This window comes from Neolamprologus multifasciatus, chromosome 7, assembly GCF_963576455.1.
Source record: "Neolamprologus multifasciatus chromosome 7, fNeoMul1.2, whole genome shotgun sequence".
NCBI lineage: Eukaryota > Metazoa > Chordata > Actinopteri > Cichliformes > Cichlidae > Neolamprologus > Neolamprologus multifasciatus.
This window is the reverse complement of record NC_140445.1, coordinates 1,963,942-1,981,003: the sequence shown is the minus strand read 5'-3', so window position 1 is coordinate 1,981,003 and position 17,062 is coordinate 1,963,942. Positions and strand designations below refer to the sequence as shown.

Below are 17,062 nucleotides of genomic sequence, written 5' to 3'. Positions count from 1 at the left end.
GCTGAGTGCAGATCTTCTGGGTTGAGTCGTTTTTACAAATGTCTTAGTTTGAAACTTTCCAAAATTAACAAAGCTATTCTTAAATGCTGAGTACTTTTACAGGAAACAGAAAAAAATTAACTGACGGCCACTTTGCAACCCGCCTCCGTCCCAGCTCCTCCTTTTCAGTGATTCAAGTATTGCATCAACTGTTTAGGAATTACAGCCATTTACATACAGTCAACCACCATGAGACGGCTCCTTCCATGACAACATGAGCAGATGAAATACACAGAACTACTCCATCAAGGAAGCGAGCGAGGCTAAAATAAATAAATAAAAATAAACCTTTAGGATCAAATCAACAATCTGGATCTTTCTTTAAAAAGAAGGAAAGCGCTGAGCAGGTCAGCAGCACCAGAGTGTCTGCGAGACAAACACAGTGGATGATCACAGAGGTATTTCCACGACGAGGAGGCAGAGGTATAACTGTGAAGGTCAACGATCACGCGACGCCTTCACAAATGGAAACAGTTTACAGATGAATCATCATCATCATCTACAGAGTGGGCCACTGTGGAGAAAATGGGTGTAATTCATAAACAGTTAACACAGAACTGGTGTGAAAACCTGAATCAGCTCAAAGTTGGCCCTTCAGTCACATCCAGTGTTTGATTAAAATCGATGGGAAAAGTTAAAGTTTCATCTTCCAGCTGCTCGTCTGTGATCTTCTCCTCAGCCCAGGGTGAACACTATGAAACCAACCTGCACTAAATAACAGTAAAGACTCCCTTTAACACGACAAATAAGAATCTCACGACCTGAATCTGAAATGGAACAAGCGCCGCTCGTACGGGGGACGAATCTCAGCCGGCACTGTCAGCTCACTGAATATTTTTAATCATCTGTAAAATTAAGCTTAAAAAGGAACATTTTCATTTCAAACGTAAAACAACTCCCTCTCAAATCTCTAAAACTTAGACTAGTTTAAATTCTCACCGTCAGTTTATACATGTACACTTCTTATTGTAAACTTTATATTTAAGACTTTGCTGTTGTTGCACAATAAAAAGCTCCGATGGAGGCGAAGCGACCAATTACAGACGAGAATTTGAAATAAAGAAAAATCTAATTACATACATTACATATATTACATTTACCTTACAATATTCCCTGTGACACACACACACACCAGAGTCTGTTATCAGCATCTCACCGTCATGTGACTGACATCAGGAAGTACTTTGGAGCCCCAGTGTTCGTTCACCAATTTAAAGGGACAGTTGATCCACAGATCTCTGCACATGGTGCTGGTTATCCCTGCAAATCGTTCTACTGTTACGTTTCGTCAGCACAAACATTTAGTCAGAAATTATCTCGATAAAAAACATGAATTTACAGAAAAGACCTTTTAAACTGCTCATAAAAACTAAAGCAAAAGTGTTTCAAGCTTTCTTAAATCAGACATTTGATAGCGATCCTAACCAATCATTTCACGGTCTGTTGGTACAAGAAGCTGCGCTGAGTCACACCAGCAGCAACAGCCTGAAAGCACGACCCCTTCCTGTTTTGTTAATCTTTTGGTTCCATGTTTTTTCTGTTTGCTGAAGGATGAAGGTTTCAGATCGTCTGTATTTCCTCACAATATGACCAAAAACATCAGGAGCTCTAATGGAGGATGCACGGGTGTCATTTCTTTAGAGGAAGTGTGACAGCAGCTCGAGAACACAAACCTCGTCGGAGGGGGAACACCATGACTGTTTCAGAACAACGGGCAAAAAAATCAAAGTGAAAACAGAATTTTTTTCCTGTCACTGACATGACGGCGAGGAACGCTGCAGCTGGACTCTGGTGTCAGTAAATCTGGAACCCCGACTCTGTGCTCAAGTTAATTTGCTCCCATTGAAACGGCAGAAGCCTCAAACATTACTGAGGTCAAAGGTCACAGAACAGACACCACGACCCCGAGGATGACGATGGTTGGAGGATGTTATATAAAGTCGTCGCTCTCACTGCTGCTCTCCGAGTTCCCATACCAGTCGTCTTCACCCGTGTTCTCCACAAACCACTGACCTGACAACCAACAAACAAAACAGGGTAAAAACATTAAAGCTGAAGAGCTGCAACACTGAAGGGAAATAAATAAAAACACAATTCAATGATTCAAAAATCAGTTAAAAAACAACACCAGTACAAAGACAACATCAAACATCACAAACGCAGAAATTCTCTGGATGATATGAAAATATCTGTTTGTTTTAAATGTTGCATCACAGTAGCACCGCACACAGCGAGACACCCGTCACCCTGACTGGGACCAGTGAAGGAAGATCGATGGACTTTGCTTCACTCAGTCTGAACATGCAGCTGAAACGTTCCTGAACATTTAAGGTCTGCAGCCTGGCCTGTGCACACGTTTCTCTGCATTATATCAATATTTTCATTTTATTGTAAAAACCAATAATCTTTTGCATTTTGACACCGACAACGTTTCCATAAACTGTTCGACTTCTCGTCTGCGAGGGCGAAACAGCCGGGAGTCGTGGCAGTGCGGGGGCGCAGCACCGAGGTCAAAGGCAAAGCTTTCCATTTCCAATCCACCAACTTTACCACCATCACTGCTTCTGCTTTGAACATTGCGTTTCTCCAGACCTCTGATGTCCTCATCCAAACTATTTAGAAATGTTTTAAATTGCCCAAGACTCCACGGCTTCTGGAGTCAGTATTCAGTTATTCTTTCCAAGGCTCTTGGGACCCAAATCTGCATGGACCCTTTGCTTCCAGTCAACACTGGTCTAACCGACCCTACACACTTCAAAATATTAGCCTTTACATCACTTTTGGCTAGACGTTGCATCTTACTCCTTTGGAAATCTTCAAAGCCACCTTCAGTTTCTTTTTGGTTTAGAGATGTGATGTCATTTCTTACATTGCAAAAGATAGGCCTTGTGGCGAAGGGCAAATACAGAGAATTTTATCGTATCTGGGGCCCCTTCGTAAACTATTGCAAGTCATTAAACGCTCTATCAGCTGATTAATATATCTCTCCCCCCCCCCCCCCTTTTTTTTTTTTCTTGTGTGTATGTTTTGGGGTTTGTTGTTTGTGTTTGTTTTGGGTTTCTTCTTAGGTTTTGTTTTGTTTGTTTGTTTTTTCAATTTTATTTAAGCCTGTGTGTGTGTATTATCGTATCTGTTCATGTAAGAAAAACTACAAAATATGTGAGGGGAACAGATTTAACACCATCATCCCCTCAAAACTTGCCACGAAGCTCGTCGACCTCGGGCTGGGAACACCAATCTGCAGATGGATTCTAAACTTCCTCACAAACAGGCCCCAGGTGGTGAGAGTTGGTAAGCACACCTCCTCATCACTCATCCTAAACACAGGTACGCCACAGGGTTGTGTGCTTAGCCCCCTCCTATATTCCCTGTTCACACACGACTGTGTTGCTAAACACGAGTCCAACACCATCATCAAGTTTGCTGATGACACAACCATCATAGGCCTCATCACAGGCAATGATGAGACGGCCTATAGAGAGGAGGTGATGGCGCTGTACGAGTGGTGCCTGGAAAATAACCTGACTCTCAACATCAGCAAAACTAGAGAGATGATAGTGGACTACCGGAAACGACCAATCAGAGAACACCAGCCCATCCACATCAGCGGTGTCAAGGTCGAAAGGGTCAGCAGCTTCAAGTTCCTTGGAGTCAACATCACCGAGGACTTCTCCTGGACCCTTCACACAGACACTGCTATCAGGAAAGCTCGCCAGCGGCTTTACTTCCTGAGGAGGCTGAGGAAGTTTAGCATGAACGCCAACATCACCTCAAATTTTTACAGGTGTGCAGTCGAGAGCTTGCTGACGAGCTGCATCACAGTTTGGTACGAAGCTGCTCTGCCAGCAGCCGTAAAGCACTACAGAGGGTGGTGAAGGCAGCAGAGCACATCACTGGCACGAGGCTTCCTGCCATTCAGGACATTTACCTCCAGCGATGCCTCCGTAAAGCTCACAGCATCATCAAGGACCACAGCAGCACATCAGCTGTTCTTGTTACCATCTGGCAGACGTTACAGGAGTCTGTCTGCTCGGACTACAAGACTTAAAAACAGTTTCTACCACCAAGCCATACGACACCTCAACCACAACACTTAAACACACACAACACAGCACTCAGAAGCTGCAGCTTCACAAGTACTCTGTTTAATCTGCACTGGTCACTTCACTTTATTGTTATTGATATTTATATTTAAAGTGCAATACTGTAATTTTCTGCTGCTCATTCCTGTGCAATATCCCGTCTGCCCTTCCGTCATATTTCTTTTCAAGATTTTCTTATTTAATCACTAGTGTACATATATTTATATTTATAGATACATATATATTTAGTCATCTTTTCTCTTTTACCATGTCTCTCTAATATTTAGCTCCTTACTATTTTTATATTTTATTTTATTTTATTTTATTATATTTTCTCCTACTGTATCATGCTGCTGAGTGACTGCTGCTCGTCAAACACATTTCATTGCAATGTTGACCCTGTGCTAACTTGCATATGACAAATAAAACTTGAAACTTGTATTGTCATTGTAAACTAATGTACACTTGTCTCTCAATAAAAATATGAAAAAAAAGAAGAAATGTTTTAAATATTGGGCTTACGTGATTACAAATCATTGTTTTTGTGCACATTATCCAGAATCCCCAACATCAGCGTTTCACGTTCTCAGATTCCATCAATAACAGTCACATTTAGACTTCGTTGGGCTTTCAGGATCTTACCATTTGGCACTCCGTCCTCTTCCTCACCCTCAAAGTGCTCCATGTCATAACTCACAAATATATTCTGGGACAAGAAATATCCTATTAGTATTGCTGCTTTTACTATATTTGCTTACAGTTAACGTGAAGATGATCCTATATTTCTTCTGTAAATCAAAGAAAACTAAATCAGTACCTTGTTTCTCAGGAGTTTGTCCCAGATTCCCGGCTGCTGCTTGACCAGTTTGAGAACTGGTTCATTGGATTTCATTTCCCAGCAGCAAACGTCAGCTGCGATTTCGTAGTGAAGCTCCAGGTCAGCTCTGTAGAGCCGACCGTTCACGCTGCCACTGAACACAATCAGCAAAGAGAGAGCAATCAGTTCTTCTGTGTGGTCATCTATTGTAGTACATACAGTAAGACAGAGTACGTCTGATTTTATAGGGAGGTGGTGATAAACGGGGCGTGGCCATGAAAGTGAGAAGGATTTTACAGAAGACGCAGGACTTGACTGGGAGCCAGAGGAGGTGCAGCGTGTCCAGGCTGAGCAAACAGCAGTCCAGGACTGAACTTCAGTGGCTGGAGTCTGTTTTAGAGAGGATTTAATGTGTGATGACTGAGAGGGTGGAGTTGTGGATGAAGTCCATGTTGTGGACCTCTGAAGACAGCATCTATCCGCATTAATGTTTTGGGGTCAATGACTTGGGAGTCACAACCAGGGAGGCCAGAGCAGTTACACAAGCAGTTAAAGACGGACTAAGGAGACTGAAAAACTCCTGAAAGGTCCCAGAGGAGGAGGATGCTGATCTGCAGCAGTGAGGTCATTTGTTGTATTTATGAGGGCCATGTCCAGCTGTTTGAGAAGTGCCATTTACTGATGATGGAAACATGATGACACAGGCTGGGCAAGACCTGACCGAGGCGGTCAGCCTGTGATCCAGAGGAAGGTGGAGCGGCTCAGTAACTTCGAGATGATGGGATGAGAGTGGGCAGGACTTTCTGTTGTTTTGTGAGTTTAATGCATTTTCATCTACACATGTAAGCTGCTCTCAGGCGCTTTTTGTAACATAGAGCCTGATGACAGCTTTCTTTGCACAGAGCTTGGATTGTAGTTCTTTTCTTACTTATCTAAATGTTTTTTAACCGAGACAACAAGTATATCCTACTGCAAATAAACTACCTGCGTTCATTAGGTCTTTATTTCAAGTGTTTCACATTCAGTCCAGCACCTACCGCTGTTTCCACAGCTTAGTGTTAAAAACACTGCTGCAGCTCTACAGAAATGTCTTTTTTGGTTGTGTATATACGAGAACATTTCCTGTGCTGTCGTCTAAAACCTGACAGATGTTTGGTGGAAAATGTCTCTTTTTTCGTCCTTTGAATCATAAGAAAACAAACCTCTCCATCTGCTCAGCTGACTTCTGATGGGATGAGAGTGACAGGACTTTTATACATGACAGAGCAGTCTGGCACCTTGACTTTTAAAATCAGAGTAAGATCTGCAAAGGCTGCCGATCTTCTATTTATTTCTTTTTACTTTTAATTTTAAATATTCATTATGGTTCATGTGCTGGTTTTCTTTTTTTTTAAAAAAAGGTCATGTGAAAATACCCAATCAGAAAGCCAGAAAGGATGGCTGTGTCATCATTTATGGACTAAAATACAATCTGAAAGGTTTCAAACTGAAGACGGAGTCAGAAGTGTTCACAGCACTTTTAGAGGTTTATGTCTTATGAGTGCAGAAATGACACACTGGTGCAGTGTCTGCAGTGATGTGGACGGTGACGTTGTCCATTTAGTGGACAATTTAGATTCCTACTCTCGCCTGTGGCCACAAACAATGAGTAGACTTTAAACCATCACAGACGCAGAAACACTGGGGAAGTGGCAACCGGTCCATAAAGATCAAGAAGCTCACCTGGTTGTGCCAAAAGGCACAAGCTCAAGGAGCCACAACAGGACTTGTTGAGCTGTGGTAAGTTAGTGAAAAGATGAGATCTCGGCTACAGGCTGCAGAAAGGTCAGAGAATGGAAATCATTCTGGAGGATTTAGAGTAGAGCTGCATCGAAACAAACAGCTGAGGTGGTTCAGTATCGGAGCGGTACACCTGCCAGGTGAGGTGTTTTGGGAATGCTCAACTGAAAGGAGCCCCCAGGGCAGAGCCAGGACATGCTGGAGCGATATCTGTGGCCATGAAGATGACAGGCTGGACTTGACTGATTAGACTAAATCCCCCATGACACAGTGAAGGCAGTGCAGACGAATATTTGACCTGCTAGTGTCACGAATGAGCTTTGAATGCCTTTTAAAAGTAGCACCGTGGAAGCTAACTGTAGAATTATAATTGTAATAATGTGACACTAAACGCTGATATTACAACATTTTATTGGGAGGATGGAATAATTAAATCTGTGCAAAACAACAGGAGCAGAAACTATTTGCTCAATTATGGGACATAAACTCTGAGATGGACTTTTCCTTGTACCAACGTTTCAAATGTATCTGCCTAAACATTTTGCACATCTGCTCTAGATGATGGATTTTTAATTAAATGGCTGAGAATGATTCAGAATAGATTACAAAATAACTTCATTAACCCAAAGAACGGATTAACTTTGCGTCAGATACCAAACAGAACTGAGTGTTTTCACAGCTCACGATTAAACTCGAGTGTAATTCACATGCAGGCTGGTTATGGTGAACATGTACCCACTCCCACCCGTGTAAAGTGCTCTAGATAACAAGCTCCACCGAATGTTGGATGTGATGCCAAATAGGTAAGCGCTCACTGAAGGTCTGAATCTCACAGACCTATAAATGACTCGGTCCGAGCAGAAGTCGCAGCGCTGGTTCTCCGGGTTTGCCAGCTTCACGGTGACAATCGCAGAGTCGGGCGTCTGGAACCAGCGAATCAGAGGGTGGAAGCTGAAACAACCAGGAGATGCACGAAAATCAAAGCTCTGGACACTCGACACCTTTAGGTACTGATGCTGCTGTGGGGACTTCTTCCAGCTTTTACCTTCGTGATGCGTCATCAGAGCCTGTGCTGATGACCTGCTGCCTACTGCTTTGACCAGCACCTTCCTGCACACCTGTATACACGTGCCCCCCCCACACACACACTTAACTACATGCTGAGTAGCCAAAAGATTATTAAAAAAAACCTTTTTGCATTTACGTAATTTGTTATGGGGCGTGACCTGAGTGACAGGTGGATGGAAACATGAGCGGCTCTTGCTGCTAGCTAGCTTGCTGCTAGCTAGCTTGCTGCTAGCTAGCTTGCTGCTAGCTAGCTTGCTGCTAGCTAGCTTGCTGCTAGCTAGCTTGCTGCTAGCTAGCTTGCTGCTAGCTAGCTTGCTGCTAGCTAGCTTGCTGCTAGCTAGCTTGCTGCTTGGCTTCACCTGAACTGGACCTCTGCACCGTGTTTATGCTGTTGGAGTTTTGTAATGCGATTATCTGACCAATAATATGGCTGCTGTGAGGTTACTGTACTAACACACCTGTATTTAAAATTTAGGATGGATTTCATATATTATTTTCGGTCTCTTATGGGCAAAGGTAACAGCCACACCCATCTAAAACCTGGAAAAGCTTTGATGTCTTTGTTGTTACTGAAGTTTGGACTGAATAAGTAATATTTTTACCTTCTTCATGCAGGTTCAGAGCAGCAGTGTAGCTGGTTGATGGGAAAACGTCTCCATCTCTGGTGCTGCGTGTAGGAGAATGACAAAGATTAAGTCAGACACAACACCTGAAGGATAATAAGCATCGAGCCAGAGTAATAAAGAAAACTGGAAGACCTCGTCCATGGATGGAATTTAAGAGGAAATTTCCCTCTTTACAGTGAGGTTTGTGCTCCGAGACTATTTCTGTTGTTTTGTGAGAGTTTAATGCGTTTTCATCTACACATGTAAGCTGCTCTCAGGTGATGACAGCTTTCTTTGCACAGAGCTTGGATTGTAGTTCTTTTCTTACTTATCTAAATGTTTTTTTAACCGAGACAACAAGTATATCCTACTGCAAATAAACTACCTGCGTTCATTAGGTCTTTATTTCAAGTGTTTCACATTCAGTCCAGCACCTACCGCCGTTTCCACAGCTTAGTGTTAAAAACACAGCTGCAGCTCTACAGAAACGTCTTTTTTGGTTGTGTATATACGAGAACATTTCCTGTGCTGTGTCGTCTAAAACCTGACAGATGCTTGGTGGAAAATATCTGTTTTTTCGTCCTTTAAGAATACAAACCTCTCCATCTGCTCAGCTGACTTCTTATCAGTGTTTCTTTGTCCAAAACCAGCCTCACTCTCTGACTGGGAGTTCTGATCACACACTGGGACCAGGTGGTCTGTAGGTGCTGGGACCAGGGACTGGTTTCCTGACCTCATTGGCTCTAGTGGAGAAAGGTCTGGAGCCTTGAAGTTGTTGGCCAGAACTTCCTCCTCAGCTGTGATCCTGACATCCTTCAGAGATGTAATATTATCTCCAAGCCTTAAAAAATCCACAAACACCTGCTGCTTTAGTCTTCTTTCAAGAGAATTGGCTGATCAAACCTCGAGTGAATACTTTGGTCGGTTGTCCCTTCACCTGGACACGTGACCTTCATCCACGCTGCTGCTGTTCTCCTCACACAGCGCCCTCAGCAGGTCCACGTGCTCCGGGTTCCTGATTCCCATCCCGGTCTTCAGGATCTCCGCCTGGACGTTGTATTCATTGATGACAGTTTTCATTCCTGGAATCTGGGTGACCCGAACCTTCAAGGAAGAAAACAAAAAGGGAATCCCGACACAACCGGTGGTGCTAAAAACCAGTCCAGCTCAGGTAGGACACACTTAAAAACAGACTTTTTAAGCTTTGTAAACCGTAAATATTAACAGCTTTGTATAGATGGCTGTACGTAGAGATGTTTTAAAATGTAAAACATCACCATTGGATCAACAAAAACTGTGTTTCCCAGGCTGAGAACTACTCGAGCTCGATGCTGAAGACCGCGGATCTTCTGGCTGATGGCTCTGGTAACCTGCAGGCGCAAAAAAAATGGAAAATTAAACACACTCTTTTTCCCTTGTCCCGTTCTTAAGATGGAAAGAGAACCTCTGGTGAAGAATATCTATCTACCAGAAGTAAAAGTCAGAGAATGCACGAGTTATTGCCTCCAGATCTCAGAGGAACATTTAGCAGTTTAGCTGTTTGTTTTGGTCAAGGCTGCCATCTCCCTTATTTCTGTTTGTTCTTTGTAAAAAACAATATTTTCATTATTAAAAATCTGGTTGACCTAAAACAGCATGGTGGCATCTTACGTCATGCACATAGAGACTGTAAAACGTTTGGGGGCTCATCCAGGATATGAACCTCTTGTACCCAAAGCAAGATTCACGGCTGTCAGTAGCTCCCAGATCAACTTATAATGAATAAACAGAAATGCAACAGCAACAGAAAGATAATGCCAGTGCTGATGAATGACTGCCTACTCTGCAACCAATCAGCTCTAAGAAGAAATCAGAGGAGAGAGAGAGAGAAGTGGTGGAAGCAGCAGAGGAATTAATTGGAATTTAAATCGGAGCTTAATTATAGTTGACACTTTTCGATAGCTTGCTCAGCCCCGTACTTTGTCTCTGATGTAATCCTTTTAATCCTAACTTCATGAATGATTGTGTTAAATAACAATGCGGCTGTAGCTGTGAGTGTACATGACTTCAAAGAGAGAAAGGGAAACCTTGGGGTGCCAGCTGGTCTCAGAATCAATCGGTTTGACCCGGCAGACAACGATCTCTACGGCCTGTCCAGGCAGAGAGTGAAACTGCTCCGGCAGCTCGAGGATCTGATGGGATTTCACCTCCTCCTCCTTTCCCATGTCAATGAAGCAAGCGACTACGCTGAAAAACAGCCGGCCGCCTCTGTCGGGCACAGAGAGGAGCTTCACCCTGATAGAAAACAGACAGGAGTCGACTCACAGTCCCAGAGTGCGAGGCTGAAATCATCGCCACCCAACGGTGGTGTTTAGATTTGATTCGTCAGACCTGTGGAAGACATCGTCCTCCTGCACAGCGTACAGTCCTCCTTCCAGCAGCTTCTTGGCTCCAAGCTTCTTCTCTGCGTAGTACGAAGCCATCTCAGAGGCCATTTTCTCAAAGCCCCCGTCCTCCTCCTCGACGATACGGCCGTAGAAGACTGACGCCGTCTTTATGTGGAGCGGTACAACCTCGGATACACAGAGTCACATCCACTGTTTGTGTTGTTTTAAGTACAATCAGTGATCGTTAAATATCAGGGTTTCATCCAAGAGCTCCACTACTGAACCAATGTAATATCCTCACAGCTGCACCATGAATTACAAAAGAAGCATCATCCTCACTTCTACGACTCCAGATGTTGGCAGTTCGGACTGATCCAGCTGTGAGACGAAGCGGTGGCGTTCAGGACAAACGCCATTGTTTCTGCAGGGGAAAGCACACAGAAAACATACAAGTCATTTTCTCTTTACTGTCTGAAACTCGTGATGTTATTGACAACGCAAGCAACAATATGGCTAATTTAAAAAAAAGGGTAGGTAAAAATCTGATTGGCAAAAGAACCCAGCATGACAAAGATGGCTGCCAGTAAGTCATCCACGTGACAAACTTATCTGCAGACTAAAGAATGAGGCTCGAACCAGTGAACAAGACTGAAACCACAGAGTCGTGTATAATCTGGAGACCTGCACACGCCAAAACTCTTCAGGTAGCTGCAGAGGGGGCGGTCTGTTTTCTGGTCCTCGCGTGCCATTTGTACCCCCTGTGCGAAGGTCAGCAGCTCGGGGGGCAGCAGGGCATTTGCCCTTTCCAGGTAGCGCAGAACCCCAATGACGTGGCGGGCGTTCCTTTCTGAGATCAGCAGCACCGACCTGGTGACGGCTGAGCTGCTCCTCATTTGATCCTGAGGGGAAAAATTAAAAAGTCATCCAGGACCTCAAACATTGACGGTTAACGTCTGCTTACGTTTCTTAATACTGAGCACTTTATTAAGAACACCAAGATACATATGGCCTCCCTTTGCTCTGAAAGCCATATTTTCCACACAGCTCCACTGTCAGCCCCAGAGAATGGTAGGGTGGTGTTCAGGGTCTTAATCTCCTGTTTGTTTCATTTACAGTCTGATCACTTTGGAATATGAGTATGTTGGAGGCCTTGCTGACGGCTGGGCTCATTGTCAAGCTCCTCTTGAGTTTTTGCAGAGACGAGATGATCACTAAACTTTTAATTCTGCGTCAGATCAGAGCACAGCGGCAGAGGAAATATAGACAACCACAGTTTTTCTGTTTGGATGTTTGTGTGAGCATACACTTGTTCTGTCGCTGCAGGACTTCACACCCGGTGTTACCTGAATAAGCAGGTGTTCCTAATAAAGTGCATCCGCCACTCGTTCTTACTCGTTTTGAGAAGTTCCTGAAGTTTTCAGCCATGCAGAAGAGTCGGCTGCCAAAGAGCTTAGGAGAGGAGGGGAAACTGTAATGGACGACGCAGGTCGCATCTCTGAGATCCAGACCCTTGAGACAATCGTCGGTGGTTACTAGAGGTCAAAGGTCAAACAAGAAAAAGAAATGACAACTGCACGGCTCACGTTCAGGTTCATGTAATCAGGTTAACGGTCACCGTCAAAACAAATTGAGAACTATTTTCAGTTACCGAGAATAACGTGAGTGCCGGGGCCGATGTCCTTCTTCCACTGCTCGAGCACAAAGTCCATGTCATGAGTTAACCCTTCGTGGATCTTGAGGCAGAAAACTGACCTGGTGCTCACAGCCTGACGGAAGAAAAGGTCAGGAGGGCAGATTTAAATTACAATTATTACTTTTAGTTTAGTCAATTGCACACAGTTGAGAACCACAGAGAACTGGAGCTGTTTTTAAAAGGTGAAGATTATAAAACATCAGTTTGTGTGAGTGAAGCAGGTTTACGTGTCTAGCGTTTTGTTTGTAGAGTATATTACTGTATTACTACAGGGCGACCGTGGTTCAGGGGGTTGGGAAGCTCATCTGTAACCGGAAGGTCGCCGGTTCGATCCCCTATCTCTGTCCTGGTCGTTGTGTCCTTCAAGACACTTCACCTACCGCCTACTGGTGTTGGCCAGAGGGGCCGATGGCGCGATATGGCAGCGGTGGCTACAACTGTAGCTGCCTCCACCAGTGTGTGAATGTGAGAGTGAATGAATAGTGGAATTGTAAAGCGCTTTGAGGGCCTAGAAAAGCGCTTTATAAATCCATTATTATTATTACTGAAGCAGTGAGGATTGACTTGTTATTTTACGGCACTGCATATCTGTGTTTCACTGCATACATTTATATGAGATCATTGTTTGTGTTTGGTCGTTTGAGAGACAGGATGAAGTCGATATCTTCCTGTCCTGACTTTATGACAAAATATATACTTGGATGTAAAAAGCAGCCCGTGTGTCACCTTGAACACATCTTCGACCTCCTGAAAGGAGTTTGCTACGATCAGCGTCTTCTGGCCGACGTCGGGGCTGAAGCCAAGAGTTCCCAACAGGACTGAGATCTTACTGATCTCCAGAGTCATGAGGATGACCTGCAGGGGGAACAAAACACAAGCCAGTAGAGACTTTAGAGACAATTATTTCAGTTGCGTTATTCAGCTCCTGATCAAACTGTGTGACTGAATCGTAGGTAGGGCTAGGCCATATCATACTGTTCACGGTAATACTAGACACGTGGGGCGACCGTGGCTCAGGGGGTTGGGAAGCGTATCTGTAACCGGAAGGTCGGCGGTTCGATCCCCGGGCTCTCTGTCCTGGTCGTTGTGTCCTTGGGCAAGACACTTCACCTACCGCCTACTGGTGTTGGCCAGAGGGGCCGATGGCGCGATATGGCAGCCTCGCTTCTGTCAGTCTGCCCCAGGGCAGCTGTGGCTACAACCGTAGCTTGCCTCCACCAGTGTGTGAATGTGAGAGTGAATGAATAATGGCATTGTAAAGCGCTTTGGGTGCCTTGAAAAGCGCTATATAAATCCAATCCATTATTATTATTATTATTATTATTAGACAACGATAAGAAAATGAAATCTCGTGATAGAATATGGGTAAAACGCACATGCGCAGTGCCTTTGTTTTCATATGCACATGGCAGAAAAAGCATGGCGGTAACGGAGAATGAGAAAGGCAGATTGTTGAGTGAAACAGATGAACCAGAATTGGTTTGTAAAAATGCTGCAACTTCAGTGATGTGGAACTGGTTTGGTGTTTGTCCGTCAGATACACACCAAAGCACTTTTTTTTGTAGAACATGCAAGCGGGCCGACGTTATTGCCGTATCTGTCGGACTAAGGTGCTCGTAAATCTGGGAGTAATCTGGGTCCTAAACTCCGTCCTTTAAGGTCCCTAAGTTAAACAATCACTGCGGCATCACTGAGAGTTAAAAACTGTCCAAATTCTTTCATCTTTAATAAAATGATCAGCGTTGCTGCTTTACCAGGTGTAACTATGAAGTTTAACATCCAGGCATCCATGGAAACATAATTTATTACATTTAACGGAGTTAGAAGTTAGCAGGAAGTTAGCTCGCTAGTTAGCTAAACATGATATAGCATGTTCTGACTGAGAGATTTCTGAAAACATTCAAACGTACAGCTCTTCTATCACTTCCAACATAAATGAAGACGGAAAACTAAACAGCAGCGACGTTTGTAGGGTTACAGAAGTTTGGCTAGCTGGTATATATTGATGTGCTATGTGATCGCTAGCGACACAGCTATGCTAGCATAACATAAACAGTGAAACTTTTTTCCACTCAATAAAAGTTAACATGAAGGTTCCTGATGGTTAGAGACAAATACAGTCGCATGGCAGGATGCTGTAAAAGGACCAAACTTCAGTCAGGAGAACAACTGAGATAATCCATCCACAATACGAGGTTAGTCATTAATATACTGCAATAACATGGGAATAGAGCAGCTGTGATAGAATACAGCATTAATGAATCGATGGTGCAGAAGTGGAGGAAGCAAGAAGAATGAGTTGAATAAAGTTTGATTTATCTGACTGCTTTGTTTCGCTTAATGTGTCTTATAATCCCGTGCACCTTACAGTCCGAAAAATACGTATTTGACTTTTTTATTTGGCACATGGCAGTTTAATGTTGCAAAGCTCCTCTTTTTAACTTCAGTGGATATTATACATGGTTATGCTCAGGATATGTCAGCACATTTCTACTGGAGATGCCTTTTGGTTAAACTGTCAGCAAGGAATTTGCATTTGCACTGTTAAATGTTTATATAGCTTTAATGCACATAAAAAAAACAGCTGCTTGTTTAAGTGAAAATAAATGGATGGGGTTTTTTTTGCGCTAGTAAAGTTGTGGAGTTGTATTTTGTCTCACATCAGTTATATCGTTATCGCAAATTTTCAAATATATATCGTGATAAATATTTTTGGCCATATCGCCCTGCTCTACTCGCAGGGGTTAGAAGCTCGTAGGTCACGATGCATGTTCTCGCACTATACGGCTCGATGTGACCAGAGTGCTCACACTGTGTCCAGCTTTTAGCTTGGTAACATGAAGTGTTACCAAAGCTTATATTATATGGCTAATATACAACACAAAATCAACAATACAACACACACCACCACACCCACACACGATCCAACTCTTTTCACGGTTATTGTGGTCGTGATAATTTTGTGAGGCCACATCGAAAAGGTCGGACGAGCTTGCCAAAGTTCTACAAGTTGTGGCTCCATCGCTTGTGTCCAGATCACACGCTGCACTGCCGCGTCGCTCCGTCTTTTTCACTGACATTTCTGTGTTTGCGCATCCACAGTGTGAGAGGTTGCACTAAATCGGCTCGTGGCGCTGCTAAAAATGGTAAATGGCCTGTATTTGTATAGCACTTTTACTAGTCCCCCCTAGGGACCCCAAAGCGCTTTACACACCCAGTCATCCACCCATTCACACACACATTCACACACTGGTGGAGGCAGCTACAGTTGTAGCCACAGCTGCCCTGGGGCAGACTGTGTGATAGCCTCACGAGGGGCGACCAGGATTTCAAACAGGTTTGATTTTCTTGTAACCACACTATTGCTTATCAGGAGCTGGTCGTGAGGTGTTAATTGCTTCTCATTACCTCGTCTATACTACACGATGCACGACACGTGATTAAGGCGAAACTCAGGCCGATCCCTAAAACGGTCACACAACTGAAAAATCATCTTAAACTGGGCCAAAAATCAGTGTGTGCCCAGCTTTACACTGCACCCAGCTCCTTCCCCTTCACTCTATTTTATGCAGATACTTAAAAAAAGGTAACTGAGACGACTGTTTAACCCTAATTTGAACAGGAAGGTTTTTACTGACCTGCTGAACGTTACCATAGAGAGCGGCTTCCTCAGGAACGCTTATGACGATGCTGGGGCACGGCATGTAAGTGGATAACAAACCCTCCATGTGATTTGTCCATCGTTTGGCTACAACAATCAGCTGTGGAGGACAGGAATCACTTTCCTTGTCAGAGGTGACCTGGAAGTGCTGCAAGATGGTCGTCATCTGACAGAAGAAACAGAAATATTTCAGGTTTGGTAAAATCCAATCATCAAACTCTTTGTAACTAAAAACACCGTCTAACTACAAAATAGCAGTTTACTCTCTTAAAAATATTATCAATGGTAAAAATACTTTTTTTGGGGTTTAATGTAGCTAAATAATATCAGGCCTGAAAATCTGTCGTTTCCAGTTTCAAAAGCCACTTTTGTGTCATGCTGTGTTGTACTTTCTACATTTGTTTTGCCACCTGTGTGACTGGCCGTGCAGACTGGTTGCACCTGCTCTTGTTAACCTCAGCTCAAGCTGAGCTGCCCCTCTGACTTCTAATCCTGTCCGTTCTGCTCATTCCCATCAATACTGACCACTTCCCGTCACTACAAAATACTACTTCACAAATAAAACAGCAGATCATATTTTTCCTTGAAACAAACACAGCTATCAGACAATAACATTGATGTAACTGCAGCACATTCTAGTTTCAATATTAATTTCACCAGAAGGATCGCAGAAGAGTTTCTCTGCTAACTGTCACGTAAAATAGCACTACATGTAGTATTTTACAGAAACTGCATCAACCTGCACAGAGCAGGTGAGCTGGGCAGGAAGGGCCTGGAGAATCTAGCCTATTTTCAAAATAAAAGACTCTTGTTCTGAAACACTCTCTGTTCGAAGGACACACAAACCTGGATCTTTGACAGAGATTCTGTTCATAGCTGTCATGGATAGAACATCCAGGGGGTGGAAAGCTTCTGCTTCTGGGTTTTACAGATAACATGGTTCTGTTGGCTT

General features: G+C 43.6%; 1 protein-coding gene across 7 annotated transcripts in view; it reads right to left on the bottom strand.

The window, feature by feature from the left end:
* Window positions 1-116: 116 nt before the first annotated feature.
* tdrd12 (tudor domain containing 12) overlaps window positions 117-17,062 on the bottom strand; it is a 30,583-nt gene continuing 13,637 nt past the window's right edge. For all 7 annotated transcript variants that reach the window (XM_085165397.1, XM_085165403.1, XM_085165400.1 and 4 more), the window contains exons 21-37: window positions 16,088-16,276; window positions 13,176-13,304; window positions 12,405-12,522; window positions 12,149-12,288; window positions 11,438-11,655; window positions 11,096-11,177; window positions 10,761-10,942; window positions 10,457-10,664; window positions 9,668-9,760; window positions 9,328-9,494; window positions 8,989-9,231; window positions 8,388-8,452; window positions 7,763-7,835; window positions 7,555-7,668; window positions 4,939-5,092; window positions 4,764-4,827; window positions 117-2,052 (exon numbers count right to left, since the gene is read on the bottom strand). In XM_085165397.1, coding sequence (XP_085021523.1) covers window positions 1,970-2,052; window positions 4,764-4,827; window positions 4,939-5,092; window positions 7,555-7,668; window positions 7,763-7,835; window positions 8,388-8,452; window positions 8,989-9,231; window positions 9,328-9,494; window positions 9,668-9,760; window positions 10,457-10,664; window positions 10,761-10,942; window positions 11,096-11,177; window positions 11,438-11,655; window positions 12,149-12,288; window positions 12,405-12,522; window positions 13,176-13,304; window positions 16,088-16,276 — 2,322 coding nt within the window. In that variant the 3' untranslated portion in view covers window positions 117-1,969. The remainder of the gene's footprint in view (window positions 2,053-4,763; window positions 4,828-4,938; window positions 5,093-7,554; window positions 7,669-7,762; window positions 7,836-8,387; window positions 8,453-8,988; window positions 9,232-9,327; window positions 9,495-9,667; window positions 9,761-10,456; window positions 10,665-10,760; window positions 10,943-11,095; window positions 11,178-11,437; window positions 11,656-12,148; window positions 12,289-12,404; window positions 12,523-13,175; window positions 13,305-16,087; window positions 16,277-17,062) is intronic.